Source organism: Apteryx mantelli, chromosome 3 (genome assembly GCF_036417845.1).
Source record: "Apteryx mantelli isolate bAptMan1 chromosome 3, bAptMan1.hap1, whole genome shotgun sequence".
In the NCBI taxonomy this organism is placed as follows: domain Eukaryota; kingdom Metazoa; phylum Chordata; class Aves; order Apterygiformes; family Apterygidae; genus Apteryx; species Apteryx mantelli.
In genome coordinates, this window is record NC_089980.1 from 1124654 (window position 1) to 1145916 (window position 21263).

The following is a 21263-nucleotide window of genomic DNA, read 5'->3' on the forward strand; positions in this document are numbered from 1 at the left end:
TCCGAGGCCATTTATTGTCTGCTACTTAAAGAAAACAACAAGACTTAAAGGACTTATAAAATTGATTCTGAGCAATTATCACTAAAGAATGTGAAATATTTTCATTTGTTTTTTGTTTTTTTGTTTTTTTAATAAACCAGGCCTTGTTACATTTATCCACAGGGAGTATTTTCTTTCTCTGTGTAAAGCCCCACGCAAAAATCCTAGGATTTGTGGAACATGATATTCCTCAGTTTGAGTTAGGACAACCTAGTGTAACCCTAAGTGAATTATAATGTACACGTGAATATAAATAAGTATAATAATGTTTATAAATATAAAACACACATATGTGTGTTTGCAATATATAATGCGCCTACATATATAAAATAGTTAATAACTTCAGAGGGTGTAGATGTCCTATAAGGACAAATATGTTGGATCAACCAACGAAATGTGGCACCAACTGCCACTGCAATTGTACTTCACTATCCTGAAAAGCAGGCTGCACAAGCTCAGCCCGCTCTTGGCTAGCGCGACAGCCCAGGCTTATAACTTCATCTGCGGTGTGAGAAGAAGAACACGAGGACAAGACAACAACAGCTTGCAAATGGGTCCCCCCCCGAGGGTGAAACCTCACTTGCTGTTGTCCCAGTTGTGCGGGTGTTTTCCATTAGCCTGCTTTGGCTCTTGCGGCTGTTTGCAGAGCATTTCTTGATGGAGTCAGTGATCCATCCCATTATGCTCTCGGTTTTGGAAGAGTTTTTTTTTTTTTTCCCCTTGTATTCAGTGTTGTTTGCTTTTCTACATCCTTCCAGGCATTTTGAATAATTCCCAGGGTCTCCAGCAGCTTGGCTAAAGCATGTGAGTCTGCTTTGTGACTTCTGGTGCCTGTCTCACCAGAGGACCTTCAGACGAGCGCCAGTGCGTTCTGCTAACCTTGTAAAGCAGCGGCCTAACTTGTGGCCCGAGTTGCCAGGCTGAGCAAGGGAAAGTGGGGAGGAGGGAAAGAAGAGCACGTCCTGATCCCCTTGCAAAGATCACCCAGATTTCACCCTAAAAATATGTGGCCTTATATTAGAAATACTTTTTTGGAGTGCTCTGGCTTTGCTGAAGAAGCAACATCATAACATTTCACAGCTTCATAATGCACAGGCATAGGAATTCAAATTTTGAGAATCTGGGTTTTCCCCACATAACTAAGAAACGACCTTCTAGATGAAGTGCAAAGCTGACCCTCTGTCTCATATTCAAGAATAGGAGGAAGACTGGAAATCAGTCAGGAATGCCAAACAGCCCAGTCTTTCATAAGGCAGAATGGGAGAAAGTCACCTGTTTTTTGTTGTTTTTTTTTTTTATCCTCAAGGATGCTAAAATTCCCGCAGAAAGAATATGACATGGATGTACATCTGACAGATCGAGATGCCATTTGAATAATGGGAAGACACTGTATTTGGAACCCGTGAAATATATGAGAACCTCAACCACAGTTATTTTTCTTTTTACCTAACTTCTGTTGCCATAAATATAATAAAGGCGATATAGCTAGAAACTAAACAAAGAAACACTCTTTCCCAGTACTTATCTTCGACTTTGTTTTCATTATAGCCTTGCTAATTCCTACTTATTAGCAAGGGACTCCAACACTGGACCCTAAGCATCATCCTTCAAAAATATTTAGCTGGAAAATGTTCCAATCAGCTCTCACAGTATTAAGATTTTATTACTTTAAAAGTAGTTGATAAAAACCTTACTTAATGTTCCAATAAGGTATTACTGTGAATCGTCAAAACTAAGGCACACTTGCCAAAACACACAATAGCCTCTCTTCTGAGGCAGAATGTCCTTCGATACTTTTTAATTCATCTTGTTTGCTTGACAGTTAGTGGATTTTAGCAACCCCGCCACAGATGAGTTTGTCGTCAGTGCAAATTAATCAAGTTCTGCCCTGCTCAAATTCACTAGTGAGCAATTACGTGCAAAACTTTAAAATACTGCCCCCACCCCCAGTGTCTGTCCACAGCATTTAAGTCATCTCGGTCCCACCGAAATGTGCTTGCAAAACACTTTTTCCGGCATCCATCACCCCCCCAGAGGATGCTGCACCATGTTGAGTCACGGCGGAGGACACCTCTCGGCAGGTCCCGCTCCTTGCGCGGCGGCGACGAGGCAGCTGCCCGAGCTGGCTAAGTTGTTGTCATGCCACCGAACACAAAAAATACACGTTTGCGCCGGCCGCAGCCCGGGGCCGGTTTGCTATATACGGCAACAGCGTCGCCGCAGAGCTCCCCAGGGGAAGCGCCGGTTCCTCCTATTCTTCTGCGGCGAGGCCGCGGCGCTGCCGTTCGTGCCGCTCGCGCAGGTGTGCCCCGCTGTTGTCTGCCTGCTGCTCTGACCTCGGGGTTGTGGGCACGCATTTGCTGCGGTCAAGCAGACCGTTTCCTCCTCTGGCCTTTGAGAAGCGTTTTCTAATCAATTCCTTCAATAAACCGATATATTTTTATGTGCAGCTGGATTCCTGACCTTGAAGAGATAATTTGCTTTTGATTATTTTCTGAAACATGGCTTTATAGGATTGCTCAACTGCAGGGGGAGGGCTGAGAAGCAAGAGAAAGAAACAAAACCCCTTTTAATTTAGAACTGGGGCTTTTATTGGTTTTCTGATGGCAATATCAGCCAAACCGAGAGGAAAATTTGAAATGCACGGTGTATTTAATAAAAGCTATGGAAGCAACTCTGTTGCCAACACGCTGGGTAAAAACGTTGACATAAACTTCATAAATGAAGATGATCTCATTAAAATGTGCGTGTGTTTGGGCTAGATTTCCTGTCCATGAAATTGTAGCTAGCCTGTAAATAGCTCTAGCAGGAACATTCAAATTGTTATTAAAAGATTAAAATTCCGGTGGAAAATTTGATCAGCTGTATTCTTTCAAATTTAATGAAGGGACCTGATACTGCAGTCTTGAAAGAGAAGTTCCATTTCATTTGGTGGGAATCCCTGACTTACAAATCTTCCACTGGATTAGACCTTCTATACATCATAAAGAAAAATATTGTCAGCTATCAATTAGTGCACTGAAAGAAAGTTTTAAAAGTAGCTTTTTGTCACATATCAAAGTATTTTTTTTTCATTTTGTTCATAGCCATGACTTTGAAGTGTTTAGAGAAGCTCTAGTCAGAACTGGCCATTTTTTTTGTGCGTGGAACTTTGTTCATCAAAAAACGCTTGTGTGGATTCGACTAAAACAAATTGTAAATTAAGTACTCAGTTTGCCTAACCATTTCAGCTGGAAAGAGAAAACACAAAGTTTTCATAAAAGCAAAGACATATTTTGAATTAACAGAGAGGAAATGCTTTTGTGTTGAGCACCGTATTCCATATAAATTTAAAAAAAAATTCCCCCATATCTTCCAGTAGGAAATTTTGAATTAAAACAATTCTAGGTGGCATCAAAGTATTTTTTCCTCCCAATCCTTTTTTTCTGTTTGGTTATTGACCCCTAGCCCCCAGTTATTCACAAGTGTTAGCGGCAGATATCTGGGAAACTGTAAATGACTTAGGTTAAATTCCTCCCTTCTCGGTCTACTTCCCTTTCCTGTCAGTCTGTCCTGTCTTAACGCTTGCTTCCTCCGTTACTGCCGTTTTTAACAGTTTACGTTACGCGGAAGCCTGTGGCATGCACCATCCGACGCAGGAGTCCAGCTCAAAGCCTCCTGTCGATCACCTGTCGGGGTCGGCAGTGGTTGAGGCTGCAGGAGCGTTACGGGCTGGGTTTTGGGTCCAGCACGCAGCAGTAAAGGTTGGGAAGCGCTCCCAACCTGGTGGAAAGGGCTGGGCGATGCAAGACCCTACCGTCACCTTTGGCTGCCTCCCCGGGCAAAACTTGGAATACGCTGCTGGGGGGGACGACGCAGCCCTGGCCTCCGCTCCTCGTCACTCAACCCCACCGAGCTTCCCCTCCTCTGTATCGCTCCCTTTTGGCATCCCCAGGACCCGGCTTGGCCAAAGAGCTGCTCCATCCTGCGTGAAGGAAAGAAGGGCAAGCGAGAGCCATGCTGTCAGCACCCGACACCGACACGAGGGCCGCAGGTCCTGGAGCATCGGCTGATACGATGGCCTGACGCTGTTCTTCTGTTGGGAAGCCACAAATCAGATCAGCACCAGAGACAGAAACTACATTTTTCTTTCTTTGCTCTTCTTTCTGCCTTCGCATCTCATTCTGCCAGATCAGACAGGAGTGACACTTCTGCTTTACCAAATGATACTTTTCCCTTTTTTCTCCCCCACAATGAAGGCAGTTAATGTTGTCTGGTCGCTTGCCAAGCTGCAGGTTTCATCGGTAAAGGGGATCCGGCTCCTGCCCCCTCCTCCTTTGGACCAAAGGTCTCTGCTACCTTCAGATGTGCAGAAGACCAAAACCTACCCTAACCTAGTTAGCATAAGTATCTGCTAGCCAGAGGGTATCCCAAAGTCTAGATGTTGCACACATGTACACACTTTTATATGTAGGGTATAAAATAAGGAAATGAACAGTGGGTTTTCCTTCTGTTTTGGTTCCTTAGATTGGAGCTTACTGCTGCGTTACTTAGCAAGCACAGCACACAATGTCAGATAAATCAGCAAATAAGCAGATTACCGGAAAGAACATTTGAGAGAGGTTTTGAATTAATGGTCATTACTCGTGTCTGCTAAGCCAAAAAAAAAAGACGAGAAAGACTCATGAGTCGAGGGGTTAAAATCCGAGTTGACTGCTGCGAGAAAAAAACTTCAGGAGAAGAGCCTTGGGATGCGCGAGGACAGGCAAACAATCTCAGCGAGGAAACGGCTGATGCAGATAGTTATTCCGAAGACTGCAGCCGTGGTTGCTCAGACCCCACGCCTCTGCTTTTAAATGGTTGCTCTGCCTCGACACGCTGCAGGCTGTAATCAGGACCCTTTTGAAGCCCAAGAGGATACACTGAAACTCCCAATTAGGGGATAACAGATGTGAAGATATCTCCAGATCACAGCTGTTACTCATTCCGCTTCTGCCTATCAGACTGCACTTTCTCATCTCAGATCGTGGTTTCTTCTTGTGCCAAGACACTCTGCTCTTTATTAGCTTTTTGCTCTTTTGTTATTTCATCCTCTAACGCTGCCATATATTCTGAGGATTGTGCAAATAAACTGTCCAGTGTTACTTGACATGTGTAAAGCCTCTATCGGCTGTCATCAAATCAAGTTACGAGTTTATCTTCATCTAAATATCTCCAAGCAACAAACAGAAAGAAAAGGAAGAAAACTGTGTCTGGAGATACTCTCACAGTTTTCCCTTATTCAGGACGTTCCATTAATCTTCACAGTCTATAATACTGTCACCATCTTGAACTCTGTGTCCATACTGCTCCAGCTAACATGCAGCAGGTAGGAATCAGCCTTAAAATAAGGGCAGTTTAGAGATTAAAAAAAAAAACCAAAAAAGCCCTCAAACGCTGGGGGATCTTTGCATGTCTGTCTGCAGGTCTACTTCTGAACGCACAACGTATCCAAACCAGGACATACAAGGAGGTGCTGGGATGTGTGAAATATTTGCTTGCGTATGTGCGCAGCCAGATTACATGCGTGGCTGCAGTGAATGCACACTTGAAAGCAAACGAGCAAGCAAACTGTGAGCAAACCCATTACGGTGTTGTGTTGAAAAAAAGGGAAGAAATTACTCTGTTGCTTTGTGTTTAGGACATCTCCTGGTCTGCAAAAAAATGACAATCTAGTAAGTTCTGCTCCAGTAAACAAGTAATTTAAATCACATTACTAAAATGCTTTTGGAGTCTGAAATACTGTTGCAAAGGAGTAATTTCAAGCCCGTTTAAGGGCTTTCGTAATGTTAATGTGTTTGTTTAAACATCAAAATGTACTGTATTAATGGCTTTCCCCTTTCTTTAATGGCCTTTTCTAAAGCTACTGACATCAAGAGGCAGCTCTTCTGCACTAGACCGGATTTAGGGTCAAGTGATTATTAAGATATTGACTTGGAGCATCACAGCAGGAATCTTCACGAGCGGCATCACAACACTGGCCGGCCAGTGTTTTTCTCCTATTTGGAGGGATTGCTTTTGATCGTATTAGGGACTGGCTGACCGCATGATGATGGAAACTCCCTTCTGCCTACCGAATAGGAATTGGTTTAGCGCCGATAAAGCACTTGGCTTAGTTTTTACAGCCTGGACATTCTCACGACCTAATTCCTATTTAAGGGCTTGTCCATCTATTTAAAGTGCATGAACAGGGGGGAAAAAAAATGCATTGGAAACATAATGTGCGCATGAGATATTGCGCCAAACACTCAGTTTCTTTTAGAAGCATGATACTGAGGGATCCCACGACTTTTATTTCCCCTTTTAGCAATAGATGCTTGAAAACTGTAGCACCCTATTAGGGATTAGAAGAATTATCTAACTGGTAAGTAAGTAGGTTGAGCTGTTTAAAATAAAAAAAAAGGAAAAAAAGAAAAAAAGCAGGATTCCAGCTAGTTTCTCATACAGAAAAGCAACGTGAGCCAAAATAAAGAAAGCCCCTTAACGGTAAAGCATTTAAAATGGGAACTAGGAGCCTTTTTCGCCGAGGGAGACGGCAAGAAAAAGAGCCAAAGATCTCAATAGCGATCAACAAGCTCTGAGTAACAAAAATACGCTACAGGAAGCGCTAGTCTCCGGCGATAAATAAGAGACCCGGCAGCACAGGATGCGTGCGGGGCGAGCTGCTGGGGCCGCAGGGATGTGAGCGGCAGGCTACACAGGCTGTCCTCGCTCGCTCGCGCGGCGCGGCACGGGCGGACGCGCAGCCCGCAGCCGAGCGCCGCGGCAGCCCCGGCCCCGCCGCTCCCGCCGGGGCAGCGCGGAGGAGGCATGGGCATCGTCCTGCCGCCGCTGCCGCCACCGCTGCCGCCGCCGCCGCCGCTGCTGCCGCTGCTGCTGCTGCTGGCCCCGGCGCTCTTGCGGGGGGTGCCCGGCCGCGCGGCGGAGCGCGCCGAGGTCCTCTGCGCCGGGGCCGCCTGCTACACGCTGCACCGGGGCAAGGTGGCCTGGAGCGGCGCCCAGGAGCGGTGCCAGAACAACGGGGGCAACCTGGTCGCCATCAGGAGCCCCGAGGAGGCCCGGCACGTCCAGGAGCTGCTGGGCAGCAGCCAGGCCGGGGCCGGCTGGCAGGGCAAGGTGTGGATCGGGCTCTCCCTGGAGAAAGGCAAGTGCGTGCAGTCCCACGACCCGCTGCGGGGCTTCGCCTGGGCCGGTGGCGGCGAGGCGACCAACTACTCGGCGTGGCTGGCGGAGCCGCACACCACCTGCCTGAGCCACCGCTGCGCCAGCCTGCAGCCGGCGGGTCCCTCCTCGCCCGCCGGCTGGGCCGACGGCCCCTGCCGGACCCCGCTGCCGGGCTACGTGTGCAAGTTCAGCTTCCAGGGCATGTGCGGGCCGCTGGCGCTGGCCGGCCCCGGCACGGTGAGCTACACGACGCCGTTCGGCGTGCAGAGCGAGCGGCTGGCGGCGGCGCCCTTCGGCACGCTGGCGCAGGTGACGTGCGGGGCGGGCGGGCGGGCGGCGCAGTTCGCGCTGTGCAAGGAGCGGCAGCCGGCGGGGGGCTTCGCCTGGCACCCCCGCGGGCCGCTCTGCGCCGCCGGCTGCGCCCACCGCAACGGCGGCTGCGAGCAGGAGTGCGTGGAGGAGGAGGAGGAGCCGGGGGCCCCGCCGCGCTGCGCCTGCCGCCCGGGCTACGCGCTGGGCCCCGACCTGGCGTCGTGCGCGCCCGCCGACGCCTGCGACCCCAACCCCTGCGAGGGGCCGTGCCGCCGCCTCCCCGCCGGCGGCTTCGAGTGCGGCTGCGCGCCCGGCTACGCCCTGGCGCCCGACGGGCGCCGCTGCCTCGACGTGGACGAGTGCCGGGGGCGGCCGTGCCACCAGGAGTGCCGCAACACGCCCGGCGGCTTCGCCTGCGCCTGCCGCCGCGGCTACGAGCCCGAGGAGCCCGGCTCGCCGCGCTGCCGCGACGTCGACGAGTGCGCCGCCGCCGCCGCCGCCGCCTGCCCCCAGCTCTGCCTCAACGTGCCCGGCTCCTTCGTGTGCGCCTGCAGGCCGGGCTACCAGCGGGACGCCCGGCAGGAGGCCTGCGTGGACGTGGACGAGTGCCTGCGGGACCCCTGCCCCGGCGGCGCCTGCCTCAACGTGCCCGGCTCCTTCCGCTGCGCCTGCCCGCCGGGCTTCGCGCCGGCCGCCGACGGCGGCGCCTGCCGTCCCCAGCCTCCCGCCGCCGAGGGGCCCACGGGGACCCCTCGGCCCACGCGTGTGCCGGCGGCGGCCCTGCCCGAGCGGCCCCCGGGCTCCTCAGCGCGGCCCACCGCCACCACCACCGCCGCCACCACCGCCACCGCCGCTGCTGCCACCTCCACCGCCGCCACAGGGCCGGGGGCCGCGCGCGACGCCGAGCACGCCGCCGACGGCCCCAAGCTGCTCCTCTACTACATCCTGGGCAGCCTGGTGGCCATCCTGCTGCTGCTGGCCTTCGCCCTGGCCTTGATGGCCTACAGGAGGAGGAAGGCCAAGGAGGAGAAGCAGCAAGGCAAGAGCGCGGCGGACGACTACTGCTGGGTGCCCGAGCAGGCGGAGAGCAGCGCGGCGGGCGGCGAGTTCAGGTGAACGCCGGGGACGCGGGCAGGCCATGGAGCTCTGGGCGCCCGCGGTGGCACCTCCGAAGGGTCTCACAGGGCAAAACGCCGAGCCGCAAGCAGCGGAGAGCGCTCTGCGCGTCCTCATTTAAAAAAAAAAGAAAAAAGGGGGGGGTGGGGGGGGGTGGGGAGGGGTTGGTGCTGTCTCTTTACTGCAATTTTGGATGCCTTCGTGTTTGAGAGCCTGTCTTGGATCTTCTCGCCATGGGAGGCCTGGTATTTCCCAAGGCAGGTGCTCAACCCTTCATGGAGAGACCCGCCGGGTGCCGGGCGCGCAGCCCTCACGGCAGCCCGCGTCGCTCCTCGCCTCGGAGGGGCTAGAGGTGATTTATAACCCTGCCACCGCTCCTGGAAATGAAAAGTTAAGGGGGGAAGGCGTTGCTTCCCGAGCAGTTTAGGAACTGCAAGATTTAAAAGCGATGGGGTTTAAGTTACCCGCGCTGGCTGTTCCTCAAGCCTGCAGAATTTCGCAAATCTTAAAAACGGCAAGTGACTAGTATTGACTTGTTTTCTTAAAGGAAAACAATTCATTTCATTTTTCATTTGATCTCCCCGACCTGTGTTTAAAATGCAAACGTGCAAAAGAAGCAGTTCTCCCCCTCCTCCTCCTCCCCCCCCCAAAGCAATGCTTGGTCAGCTCAACAGAAGTGTTAGCGTTTCCCCTTTGCCTGCATGTAATCAGATAATCTGCCACTCAGCCCTCATTTTCACCTTGCTTTCCTTGAAATTGGTTTCAAAACCTCACTTGTTTCACTAGGAGATGATCTGATTATCTGCAGTCATGAGCATTCTTTTTTTTTTTTTTTTGAAGTTGTTACACCACGGAGCTAATTAAATAAACCGCTTTAGAGCTACAGCAACAGAAAGCTTCTGCACATGAGCAGAAATAAGATTAGTGGAGCTAATCACCCCTGCAAAATTACTCAGATCCATTCACGTGCAAGGCTGGAGCCTATGCGATTCTGCTAAATTCTGGGAAGTCAGATAATGGTGCTTCTCAGAACTACTGACAAAGCAGGAGCGAAACCACAAGCACAGCTTTGTGCTAGCCACCTAAAAAAGGCCTCAAAACCTGTGAGAATGAGATGCATCTTAATGCATCGCATTGAGCTCACAGGTATGTGTGTGAAAATTGTTGAATTAAGCCTTTCGTATAAGTAGCTAAGACAGAGAATATGCGGTAAAAAAGTATGTTCAGGAAGAATCGCCCTTCTATTTCTGGTGTATTCAGAACAAAACTGCTTGAAAAATACGGAAAACAATCCTCTCCTTCAAACACAGTCAGATGAAAAACCAGACTCTTCCTGCTGCATCATGTTTTTGGTAGGCTCCCCTCCCACTTGCTTGGGTTAAGCTTGCGCGGGCTCCAGGCTGAGTGCGTTTTTCATCCACCCCCCCGTGTAAAGAGTACACTGGATGCAGCACGTTTGCTGACTACTGAAATTTAAACACCCCCCTTCAGAACAACACGCTTTCTCAGGGTGAAGTTGGTCCCCGGTCTTGGTTTGGGTGCTGCAGAGCAGAGGAAGAGGAGCCACTTTGCATGTGGCACGTGAAGGCCACGGTCTCAGCCTCAGCGCTCGTTCCCTAGGAAGCGGCAAGGATGGAGAGACGGCACCTTCACCCTTACCTCCACTCGCCAGCTCACAGGCAAACCGGGGCAGCTGCCTGCATCATTTTAAAGGCCTGAGCGCTGCGTTTCTGCCGGTAATCCTGCTCGTTTCAGCGGGACTCTAGATGCGAGCAAACACCCCAGCACCGGAGCGGGCCGGGCAGGAGGAAGGCGTCGCGGTCTGAACCGATGGTACAGCCTATATACAGAGAACGGGAAGATTTTACCTCACACACGTCTCTCTTGCTCGCTCTGCGCTTTCCTAGAGGTCAAATTGCTGCCATTCCCTTGGAAGAGAGGGAATCCTGCAGGCTGAAAGCTGGTCTCAGCCGAGCACCGACATTACTGCAAAAATCTGCTTGCGGAGAACAACAGGGGCCTTTTCCATCTCGGGGGTACGAGCTTAAGAGGTCTATCGAGAGGGCTTCGTTTGCTCAGAAACCTCACGCAGGCTGGCAACCTCGATCTATTTATAGATGCTTTCGATATTCTGGGAATAAAGTGCGCTGTGCTGTGCTAACCTGCATGTGCTTTTGCACAGACTAAGGGCTGCGAAAGCTGTTGTTAACGTGCTCCGCGAACTTCCCTGGAAGCTGGAGCGGACCCAGGGAAGTACGTGAAGCAGTGGCACTCTGTACACAAAAGTCCCTGATTTTGGTAACATTACTGCAATTTTAAAAGCCAGCGGATCCAAAAAAAAAAAAAAAGCTAAACCCAGTAGGTGCTAATACGGCTTGTAGGTACTCAGCTTTCAGAGAGCTGTTTTTTCAGCTGTTTCTGAAAAGGAAGTCTCTCTAAACTGTTTCACAGCGAGAACCACCCCAAAAGCGAGACGGAGGGTAGGGGCCGTTCCTGCTTCCAGTCAAAGCAGCGCCAGTTGCCTTATTTACTGCAGTCCGCCAAGGCTATACAAGGCAAAAAAGGTGCTAGAAAAGAACAGGCATGTTGTCTGAAGGATACATAAGTTCCCTGAAATTTCTACTGTTTTTATTGTGTACTTGAGGCTTAAATTGTGACAGAAATGGGAACTGAACACAAAAGAGTTTGCTGCGGGCAGCAGCCTACATCCTGTTCTTCAGTATGCGGAGGAAAACCCTTTCCTGCTTTTTTTTTTTCTTCTTCATTTCTCCATTGTAAAATAAAAAGAAAAACAAACAGGAAAATGTAGCTTCTAGCTGATAGAAATGTTGTGTTCATGCTTCCTTTTCTCTGCGCAGTAGTCTGAAGAAGCTGTGAATTTAACAGTGGCATTCTCGGAATTCCCACAGAAAATTCATAGCATTTCTTTGTTATGACAACAAGCCAGCAGAGCATTTTGAATGCATGAGTAAATTAAGCAAACAAGCAATCCTACTAAAATTCAGTGGGACAACCTACACGTGTAAAATTCTGCCTGTACTGAAGGGCTATGGTGCCGCGGGGTCTGTATGGGGGGAAAAGCCATCATACCAATGTGCCTCACACTTCGGGGACTATTGGGTTTGCTTTATCTAAAGCTAGGGCATTTTCAAAATGCTTATAGTCTCAGGAGTTTTTCTGACATATTTTTCAGTTAAGGGATCAATTAATTTCCATATTAACTCTTTTATTCCACTATGAAGAAGGGAAAAGGAAGCATAAGTACAGGCTTGCAGCCGGTAAACATCTGAGAGCTATTATTTGTTCCAGAAATGCATCAGTAAAACCTATAAGCCTATTTTCTCTCGTCACCTTTGTGTATTCTGCTGTGTGTACTGTAGAGTATTGCAAATGGAGTACTGCAGTCAGTTAAGCCTGGAGAAGACACTAATTTGTACCTAGGTTTAGCTTAGATTTGATCTTGCGGAATTATTTCCTGATGTAGCTTCCCTCACCTTGGTGGAATTACACCAGAATAAACTCATAGCTCATTTTCTTCCTGCCACGAACACAGCGGGAACGTTCTGATATGTGTCGTTGTTTGGGTGTTATCTAGGGCCCAGTGAATACAATGGGCTAAAGCAAATAGGAACAGCTTCAGACAATTTGGTACATCTGGCTTAAAGTCGGGAGAGACGGGATATTCATCCTGGCCCACGGCAGGTTTACTGCGTTGCCCTGGGCAGCTACCTCTTTGCTTCCCATTCCTTACGTATAAAAGAGATGTAATTGCAAGCAAGACCTATAATTGTCTTTCTGTCGACCTGTCGGGACTGGCTAGCTAACACATCTGAAATGCTTTGAATGTATCGACTGGTTTGTAAGCCTAAAGTGTTATATTTTTATGGTCCAGAGTTACAACTTTCTTCATCCTACCTGAGAGCTGCCGCTGTCCGGACTGACTGATACTGCGCCATGCAGCAATGGCACAATGCAACAACCTTACCATTGCCTTAAACTGAAAGAACAAGGTTATCTGAAACTTTGAATAACACTGTATGTTGCTTTTCTGATGAAACTAATAAAATCTAAAGAAAACGTATCATTAGTGATTTTTTTAATATACGCAATGTCAATATCTATTGATTCAGAACATGTAAATTTTGTATTCCTTACAGTCCGTTCTCTCTCTAATCAAGGAGTTACCCTGCAGATTTTCTGAGGATTTTAATCATGATAAACCTCAGTTTAAGAAGCAAAAGGCAAGTAGAAATGCTTGCTAAAGCACTGATCTCTGAATTTGTTTAAAATCTATTTTATACTGTGACTTAGGAGCAAATAAGTCTATTTTTAAGTCAATACCTTTCTTAACTGTTGCTTTGCTAAGCCATGCACTAGATGACTGGATAGTACAGGGCACAACAAATGGAAGACAGACATATCTTACTGTGTGGGGTCACACCGTTAAGCTCTCTTTCTTTCTTGAAGCTGTAGTCTATACGTGGAGGCGATGGCAGGCCCTCCCTGCCCAGCCCAAGAACTGCAAGTTGGCCCTATTAAAAGCCTGTCTCCAGTGTTAGAAATCAAACGGCCATGGAAACTGGACAGATTAGTGATGTGACCAGCTGTTTTTTCTTTTTTTTCCCCGTCTAAATTTGAACCAAAAAGAAAAGTTTTTGCTAAAATACCAACTTTGATTTCTGAGGGAAAAAATAACTCATTTCATTTTTAACATGTACAATTGGCTTATAACTCCTAACCCCTCCCCCAATGTATTTTTAAACAGCAACCAGAAAAACCCATTCCTGAAGAAAGCAAACATTTCTGAGGCAAGCATTTTGTTGAAGATGCAGATAACTGTCAGGAACTAGATAAGTGGAAGATTTCTGAGCAGCCCTCTTGCAACGTACCTCTTGCAAGGCAGAGGTAACGCCCTTAGTCTGGAGAGTGCTGATGCATCATCTTACGCTATCACTACTCATCCTGTGTGCAATGAAGTTGACAGGATCTCAGCCCAGCGAGCTGCCAGCAGTCACCTTTCATAGCTGTCTTTGTATCGATAGAGCTGGGCTTCAGGTGGTATCAAGGCACAGTTGACCTGAGTGAGGGTTAGTCACTTCATGTCTACCAAGGCCATGAGAAAGAGAAAGGAAAGCCCTGTCCTAGGCCATACAGAGATGTATATTGAGGCATATCTCCCGTTTCTGTGGGGTTGTGGCCATTGGGATGATCTCGGTCGGATCCTAAACCCATAAGCAATCCTGCTGATTTCAATGTAGCTCTGTACGAAGGCAGAGATCGGCTTTTCTGGCTCTGGTCAGTGACAGAGCAGAGCAGTCCTTAGATGCTTTAAAACTGCAAGACTGGTGGTGGCTAGAGCTGTCTCCACAACATGCACCACCAAAGAAAGTCCATGCAGGGAAAAGGTAAATTCTCACAAAGGCTGGAAAACACCTCAGCAACACAAAGAACCACTTAATGTTGCCCACACCTGCAATGGCATTTGTGTGGCCTTTTATTAGTCTTCAATGTTTTTCTTAAATAGTGTTTAAAAAAAAAATCAAGCAAACAAAAAAAGAGGATGTGACATCTAGTGACAGATGGATGTTCAGTGTCTGCACGTATCAAAATACAATTTTCAGGTTTGTTCTGGCTACCCGTGGGAACTGCCACATGAAGATTATGCGCCATCCATGCTAAACTTGGCAGCAGAGTCTGTTCGTGGAGGTGGGAAGGATCCTCTGCTGAGTTAAGGAGCTGAGGAAAGTGGGAAGATGATTACGCTGTAGTAGGAACAGCAGCGTGATGACAGTGAGCTACGATCCAATAGCACTCACAGCCTGTGTGTGGCGAGAGACTCACCTGTCTGCTGCAGTCATTAATCCTATTTATTTTGCGTTGCCGAGGGACCGGCTGAGATCAGTACATACTGCATGTGCACAGAGGAGGTAGAGTTCCTCCTGGAAGACCTTCAAGTCTAACTCAATAAACCAAAACAAAGGAGTGCGATATGGCGATTTATCCACACTTCCAATTTACCCCGGTGTTTCTGAGCTAGGAACCCAACGCCGGGACACCCTTCCCGGGTGCTGGCCACATGCCCCGCTCCAAAGCGGCAGCGATGCTCCTCCGTGACTGCTCCCAGTTCTGCTCACGCTCTCTTTTGCCAGCCTGACCGCTGCAAAGAGATGTGAGCGGCCAGGTCCGGGAGCTACCCAGTCTGGAGGGCTGCCTCCATCCTCCCTGCAGCAAAGCAAAGCACCCAGTCTCCTAGGTGGTAGCACCAGTGGTAGACTGGTAGACTAGGTAGTCTCCAGTGACTGCCGAGCTAGGGCGGGCGGGAGGAAGGATTCAACAATTTGAGCTCTGCTTGCTTGGCTTTTCCCTGCCTTCTCCAAAGCAAACGCTGCAAACGGCATGGGAGCATCCTGTGGGACCACCCCAGACCACGCAGGCCTCACACCGAGTCCTCTGAAGTTAGCGGAGTTTGGGCCCACGTGGATTATTTTAGCTACGACTTCTCACCGCACCGAGGTATCATGTCTTTGGCTGGTGACATCTGTGGCCATGCAAGTGCCACAGGGCAGTTCAAAAGGTCATGTATATATATTTTTTCCCCCTTTTGTGGGAAAGGTGCTGCAGGGAAACAGAAGAATTTAGAGAAAAGGTACTGAGTAATGTTAAAATATACTCTACCATGCTCCACATTTCAAATCCCACAGAGTCAGACACTGCAAAAACAAATGCTTTAAATATCTGCTCATTTCCTCTTCTTCTTATTTTTATCTTCTAAATATTTCTTGGCATTTGGTTCTCTCAAGTCCTTCCAAGGCTGGTGAGTGAAGTTAATGTCTCGCCAAGTAAATTTCAGCACTACTGGTGACAACGCGACAGAGGAAAAGAGTCAGCCTACTGTGGAGAAAAGATCAAGCTTTCTTAACAAAAAAATCCAAAAAACCTCGCAGGTGGCTAAGCTGTTGTGCAAAGGCGTGCGCTGGAGATGATGTAGGGTTCAACAGCAAGCTCGTGGAAAAGGATAATAGTCTGATCTCCCCCAAAAAGCAAATCTTCCAGTATTTTCCCTGTCAAGAGCCTGAGGAGGATAGGTTTGCACGGCTGAACACGGATGAATTCAAAAGCCTCTCCCTCCTTTGCAAGCTGAGCCTCACATGAGCCTTCATTTATAGAATATACCAATTAATTGACCTAAAACGGCTTAGGGCATGGGCGCGGTGGCATAGCAGCGTAGCGGCGCAAAAAGAGAGCTGTCTATTTCTGACGACCGTTTCGACCGCCAAGATGCTTAACACGAGCTAGGCGGATTTTTCAGCCTGACCCCTCCGAGGCGGGATCCAGCCCTGCACCCCTGCTCAGGCTGAGGACACGCGTCCCGAGCTAGGGGGTCCAGCCCGGGCCCTCTGCCGTCACTCTGCCGAGAGGGACAAATATGTCCGATTTGCAGCTGGCACCCAATTCGCTCCGATAGTCCCATATTTTATTTACAGGCAGGGCAGCTGAGGTCCGTTCCCTGTGCATGCAGCTCAGATCCTCCCAAACGAGCCCCAAGGATGTCCCATACGGCGCTTGCAGACTCTTGTATCGACTTTACAAACACTGGGAAAGCTTATGGACCTTCTAGACATTGTATTTTTTGCTAAATGGTTCCGATATGGGGTGATTCCAAACAGAAGTAAAGTTGCCAGAAGGTGAAGAAGATGGTGGCGGGGACGATAATTCGTGCGCTCACCAGTGCCAGATCAGTTCAAAGATCCAGCCTTTTGAAGTTTTAATCCCTGTGGGAAACAGCACTTACTATTTCTCCTGTTATTAACCCAATAATTAACATAAGACTATGAACTAGACGAAATATATCAGACGTGCTTGCTTGCAGGGCCTAATTCAGTCCTAGCAAAATTTGGTGGTGGTCTGCAAGGACAGGCGCATTGTTTTGTTGTCTTATAAAACAATAAACAGCTTTTTGCTTTGTAAACAGGCCTTTTGGGGCATGGTTTTGCCTTGAACAGAAATACTGCACTTTATGAAAGCTGCCTAGGTTTTGATTACCCCTGTTATTGGCCCAGGGAGGGGTGGGGGGAAAAAAAGGGTTTGGGGTGAAACCTGTCCTACTGAGATGATTAAAATGAACTTCAGACTGAAGAAATTCAGGAGCCCTGGGTCTTAGCCTAGAGGAAGGAAATACCAGTTCTTTCCCTGAAAAAGCAATGGCTGCATGTGCTTAGTCTATAAAGAGGCAAGAAATGTTGTTATAAGTTAAAGTCAACCACTCTGAACCCGGTACATTCATTTTCTCTTCACAGCCCCCTTTTTGTCGCTGGCAGCAAGGCACAGGACAAGCTTAGAGCATCTTCCCATGACTAGTACAAACATGACCTGGCAGGAAAGCAGCACCTCTCCTACCATCTTTCTGGAGAAAGAAAATTCACTGCTCTCAGATGCTATTTTCTGTACCTGTATTGAAAATTATGGCTATAACATGCTATTGGGATGTGAACATACCTGTGGAGAAAGCCTCTTTTTCCTCCTGTCGTAACAAGGGAGAAAGCTCCCCCACCACTTGACATGACTGCCACAGTCCTGCCTTCTCCAAAGACATTTCAAGCAAAAAAACCCCACCCTTGAGATGCATCAGCAATACCAGGAGCACCTGTTCAGGCAGGATTTCATTAAGCAGCACTCTTAATTAATATGCAGCCTATTAAACATACTCACTGCAGGTGTGTCCTGCTTGCCCATAGCATCGGCACCCCCTCGCAGAGCCCTTTGCGTTGCCTTGGAGCAGGGGTTTGGCCATAACTGCAGCCAGCTGACCTAAAAGTACCTGGTTCAAAGGCTCTCACGCGGCTCTGATTTCCAAAATAGGAAATCCTCAAGAGGCTAAGTGTTTATTTGTGACAGGACGCTAAGACCTTAATAATAAGTGATATCATTTTCGCAGTCGCTTTTATGGCAGTTTTGGAGAATGCTCTGCATCCCTGCAGAACAGTTATAAGTCCTAGTGACGTACTCCACCTCTTGCTGTGCGATGCTAAAATAAACGGCATCGGGTGCGCCCGCCTAGCCGTACCGGCGGTCAGACCTCGCCTGGGCTTGCAGAGCTCCTGCGTGCGCAGACCGCCTCAGCCAGCGACCGTTCGCCCACGACTTCTGGTGTCCGCCCAGGCGGCAGGACAGGCTTTGGCACCAGGCTGCGCCAAGGAAGTACGACGGAATAGCTGAGGTTGGAGGCAAGACAGGGAGGAAATAGGAGGTTTCACGGGCTGAGCCCGTTTCTTAACCTTGTTGGGTAGGCAGTAGGATGATAAACGCCAGGATATCCTGACGGAACTATTTATTAAGTTTTCCCATGTTGCCCAGCATCTTCCTAAAAGTATGGGGAAGCCGAGCAGCGGACTCCCTTGGGACCCTTATAAAATCCCTGTTTGAACATGTTTGTTGTAGGTGCCTGCAAAGCTCACTAGGGAGGAGCTCATCAGAAATTCCCAGGGAATTCCATCATATGCGGTGCTGTTCCTCTGATTTTGCATGTCAGAAATCATGCAGTTGTCTTCAGAGAAAACGGGTAGAAGTAGGTAAGGCTGCGGGGGTTTGTTTCCCATTTATCATTTGAATATGTAGAGTCCCTGTTTTCAGGCTGCTTCTCTAGTGACAGAACCGCACCAGGGTTTAAATGCAAGCTGAGATTCTCATCAATAAACATGAAAAAGGAGTTGAGAGGCCTTTGGAAAAACGACAAATGTCGCGAGATTAGCAACAGTAGTTAGCGTGATAACAGAAAGCCTTGCAAGGGGTATAAGCCAAGCTGTGTAAATTGAGGCTGCTTCATTAGATGAGAAAAATCCCTTGCTGTATTTTGGAGCTGTCTTTGAATCTGCTTGAGAAGAGATTCTTGTGCAACTCTCTCTTAGGGTCCAGCATGCTTTTGCAGCCAAATTTTTTTTCCGCATTTGTTTGGACGTGATGGAGGGAGACCACAGGTTGAACTGCATGTGCATCTTTAATAATCCTAAATGGGATTTTGCATATATCATGCATGCCTGGGAAAGCACGTATCTGTTATTTGGATAGCCTGGTTTTATTTTTTTAATTTATAACATAACAATTTAATGTTAAAAAAAGAACGTTACGTATAATTATTAGCATTCTAATATTATCAAGCTTTCTTTCAAAATCAAACAAATAGGCAGACAAAATCCTTGACAAATACCCCCCACAATCAAAGGTCAAAGGAAGCGATTTGAAATATCCACTGTTGGCATTCCTGTGGCGTAAGGGTGACAATGACATTTTGGATGACTCAGACTAAAATAAAATGAAAGGTCTTTCTTCTGTTATCACAATGGACAGCTGGTAACGTCTTGCAGTAACTTTTTAAATTGCAGAAAAGCATGATTAATCAACTTTTATAAAGGAAAAGAAGTATGTCAGCAGGAAAGGCATTTCTGTATCTGACTCAGCCTGAGAGCCGCATGAACAAATGCTGACGGTGGTTTGAGGCAACAGAGGGTCAAGATCATCAGAACACAAAAAAATTATTAAAACGTGATTAATCTGATTTATTTTGTCCTGATTATGTTTCCTTTCTATTGGCAAGATCGACCCTGCAAGCTGTCTGCAAAGCAAAGACTTTTGTGGGAGAATCTCACGCCTCACAATTCTGAGAGAAATTGTTGTTTTAATAATACTGTATTTTTCTTGGAAATTTTTCAAATATTTTTCATCATGCTGCCTTGAAAAGGAAATTTATATCTATTTTATAATTGAATAAAATTGAAGGAAAAAAGTGAACCGAAATCTACTGATGCCTTTTTTATTTTCCACTGGTTACATTCGGTATTCTTACTTTTTCACTTGTTGTTTTCCCTGACCTTTCCCCCTTTATTTTGCTGTTTTGCTTCTGAAAACACTGAAAAACAAAAAAAAAAAAGGGAAGAGAAAATAAAATTCTGAGAAGTGAAAAAAAACAAAACAAAACCACAACAGAAGAAAACTGGAAAACAGAGCATTTTATCTAAGCAAAGAAAGATCGGTGCTACCAAGGCTCAGTGACGACTCCCCTTCACGAAGCCTCTGAGAGCGATCTTGTCTTGAACGTTTTGTGAACTAGCCGTGGGTCTGCTCCCTTTCAGCATCCCGTACGCAGGGTCTGAGTGGATTAGGGGCAACCGAGCTCTTGCTGAGTGAATGATTATATTAAGCGAATGATTGGCATCTTTTCCGACTGAGAAATCCTTTGCAGAATCACCGACGGGTATTACAGCCATGTACGGTCCAACTTGTCCTTTCTTTGCAAAGGAATAAATGGTTATGTGAAGTCGCAACAACGGAGGATCAAAACCTGCAGGATGTTTGTCACGCAGGAAGAGATGATGACTTTAGGTCAAGGTTAGCTGATCCTGATCCTGGCCTTTGCCCTAGCATTGACTTCTGCTGGAGAAAGCAAAGTTGACCTGCACCATGAGGCCATAGCTAGTTCAGGGGTAAGGAACAAATCCTCTCTTAATCTTAGCCTTTTTTTCTAATTTCAGTAAATCCATGCTGACGAAATTAAAATGCACAGACACTTCCCTCATTAGATCCGAAATTTTCAAGTGGGTGTAAATTGCTTTGAAAGTTTATGGAGTATGGGTGAAAAGTGTATTTTCTGCCTGCAGAGAATGCAAATTCAAAATAATGTTTTTGACCTGCTGATAACCTAAAGCACAAAATCCTTTTATTTGTCAATGACAAAAAATGCAAGAACGTATTTTCTTTTTCAAAGAAGAAATGTAAAAATGAGGACAGTTCCCAGGAAAGCTGTCATTTGACAAAAGGGACTTTTATGTGGAGGAAGCTATGGCCAGCCCCACTCAACGTGTGCTGCTTCAACAGCATCATCAGGACAGTCCGACAGGCGCCAACGTGCACCAGCAAAGAGCTCTGAGCTCCTGGTAGGCAAGCGTTCCCTTTGCGCCGTCCCGGGAAGCTTACTCCAGCGTCACGCTGGTATAATCGCATTTATCAGCGGGGTCACATCAACGTCAGTGCAGCAACCGGGCAACGAATCTGGACCAAAAGGGTTGTGTGTCTCAGCCCCAAGGTGTCAAAATGAGGGAGGCGAGGAGAACATCTGCCACCACCTTTCAACGCAACGTGGGTCTGCAGTGCCCTGGGCTGTGCTGGGGACAGGTGAGCCCTGCTCGGGAGACCTGGCTGGTAAATACTGCCTCCCGAAGCTCTCCGGCAGCAGGTATTCCCGCTGTCTGCCCAGCTGGATATATATACTGTTATGGTAGAAGTCATCAGCTGGCCCAGTTGCACGGAAGTCGTACAAGTTAAGGTGACAGCATTTTTGCAAATGCTCTTGTTTGTCCGTTTTACCAGGCGTAATCTTGTGAGAAGATGAGCGATTGCTCTCTGCTATGAGCTCTCTTACTCTTGGGGAGCGAAATACCGGCCTGGGAACTGAAGCTCAGACTTCTGTTCATGTGTTTAAAGAATATTACGTAAAGAGACAAGTTTACCTAAGAAAAGAGCCTGCTTCTGTGTCACTGATTTCTGCTTTTATCTGGAGTCGATCACCAAGATCTCTAATTTACAGCATCTCTCATTAGAAAGACAGCAAGAAAACACAACAG

At 47.8% G+C, this 21263-nt stretch overlaps 1 protein-coding gene across 1 annotated transcript; it reads left to right on the forward strand.

Annotated features, from left to right (window-relative positions):
* The first annotated feature begins 6867 nt into the window (after window positions 1-6867).
* Window positions 6868-12730, forward strand: CD93 (CD93 molecule). The gene has a single exon (XM_067293854.1). The coding sequence runs from the start codon at window positions 6868-6870 to the stop codon at window positions 8647-8649; it is 1782 nt and encodes a 593-aa protein (XP_067149955.1). The 3' UTR covers window positions 8650-12730.
* Window positions 12731-21263: the final 8533 nt, after the last annotated feature.

Excerpts from the sequence above, each read along its gene's own strand:
- CD93 (XM_067293854.1), top strand. The coding sequence starts at position 6,868 with ATGGGCATCGTCCTGCCGCCGCTGCCGCCACCGCTGCCGCCGCCGCCG.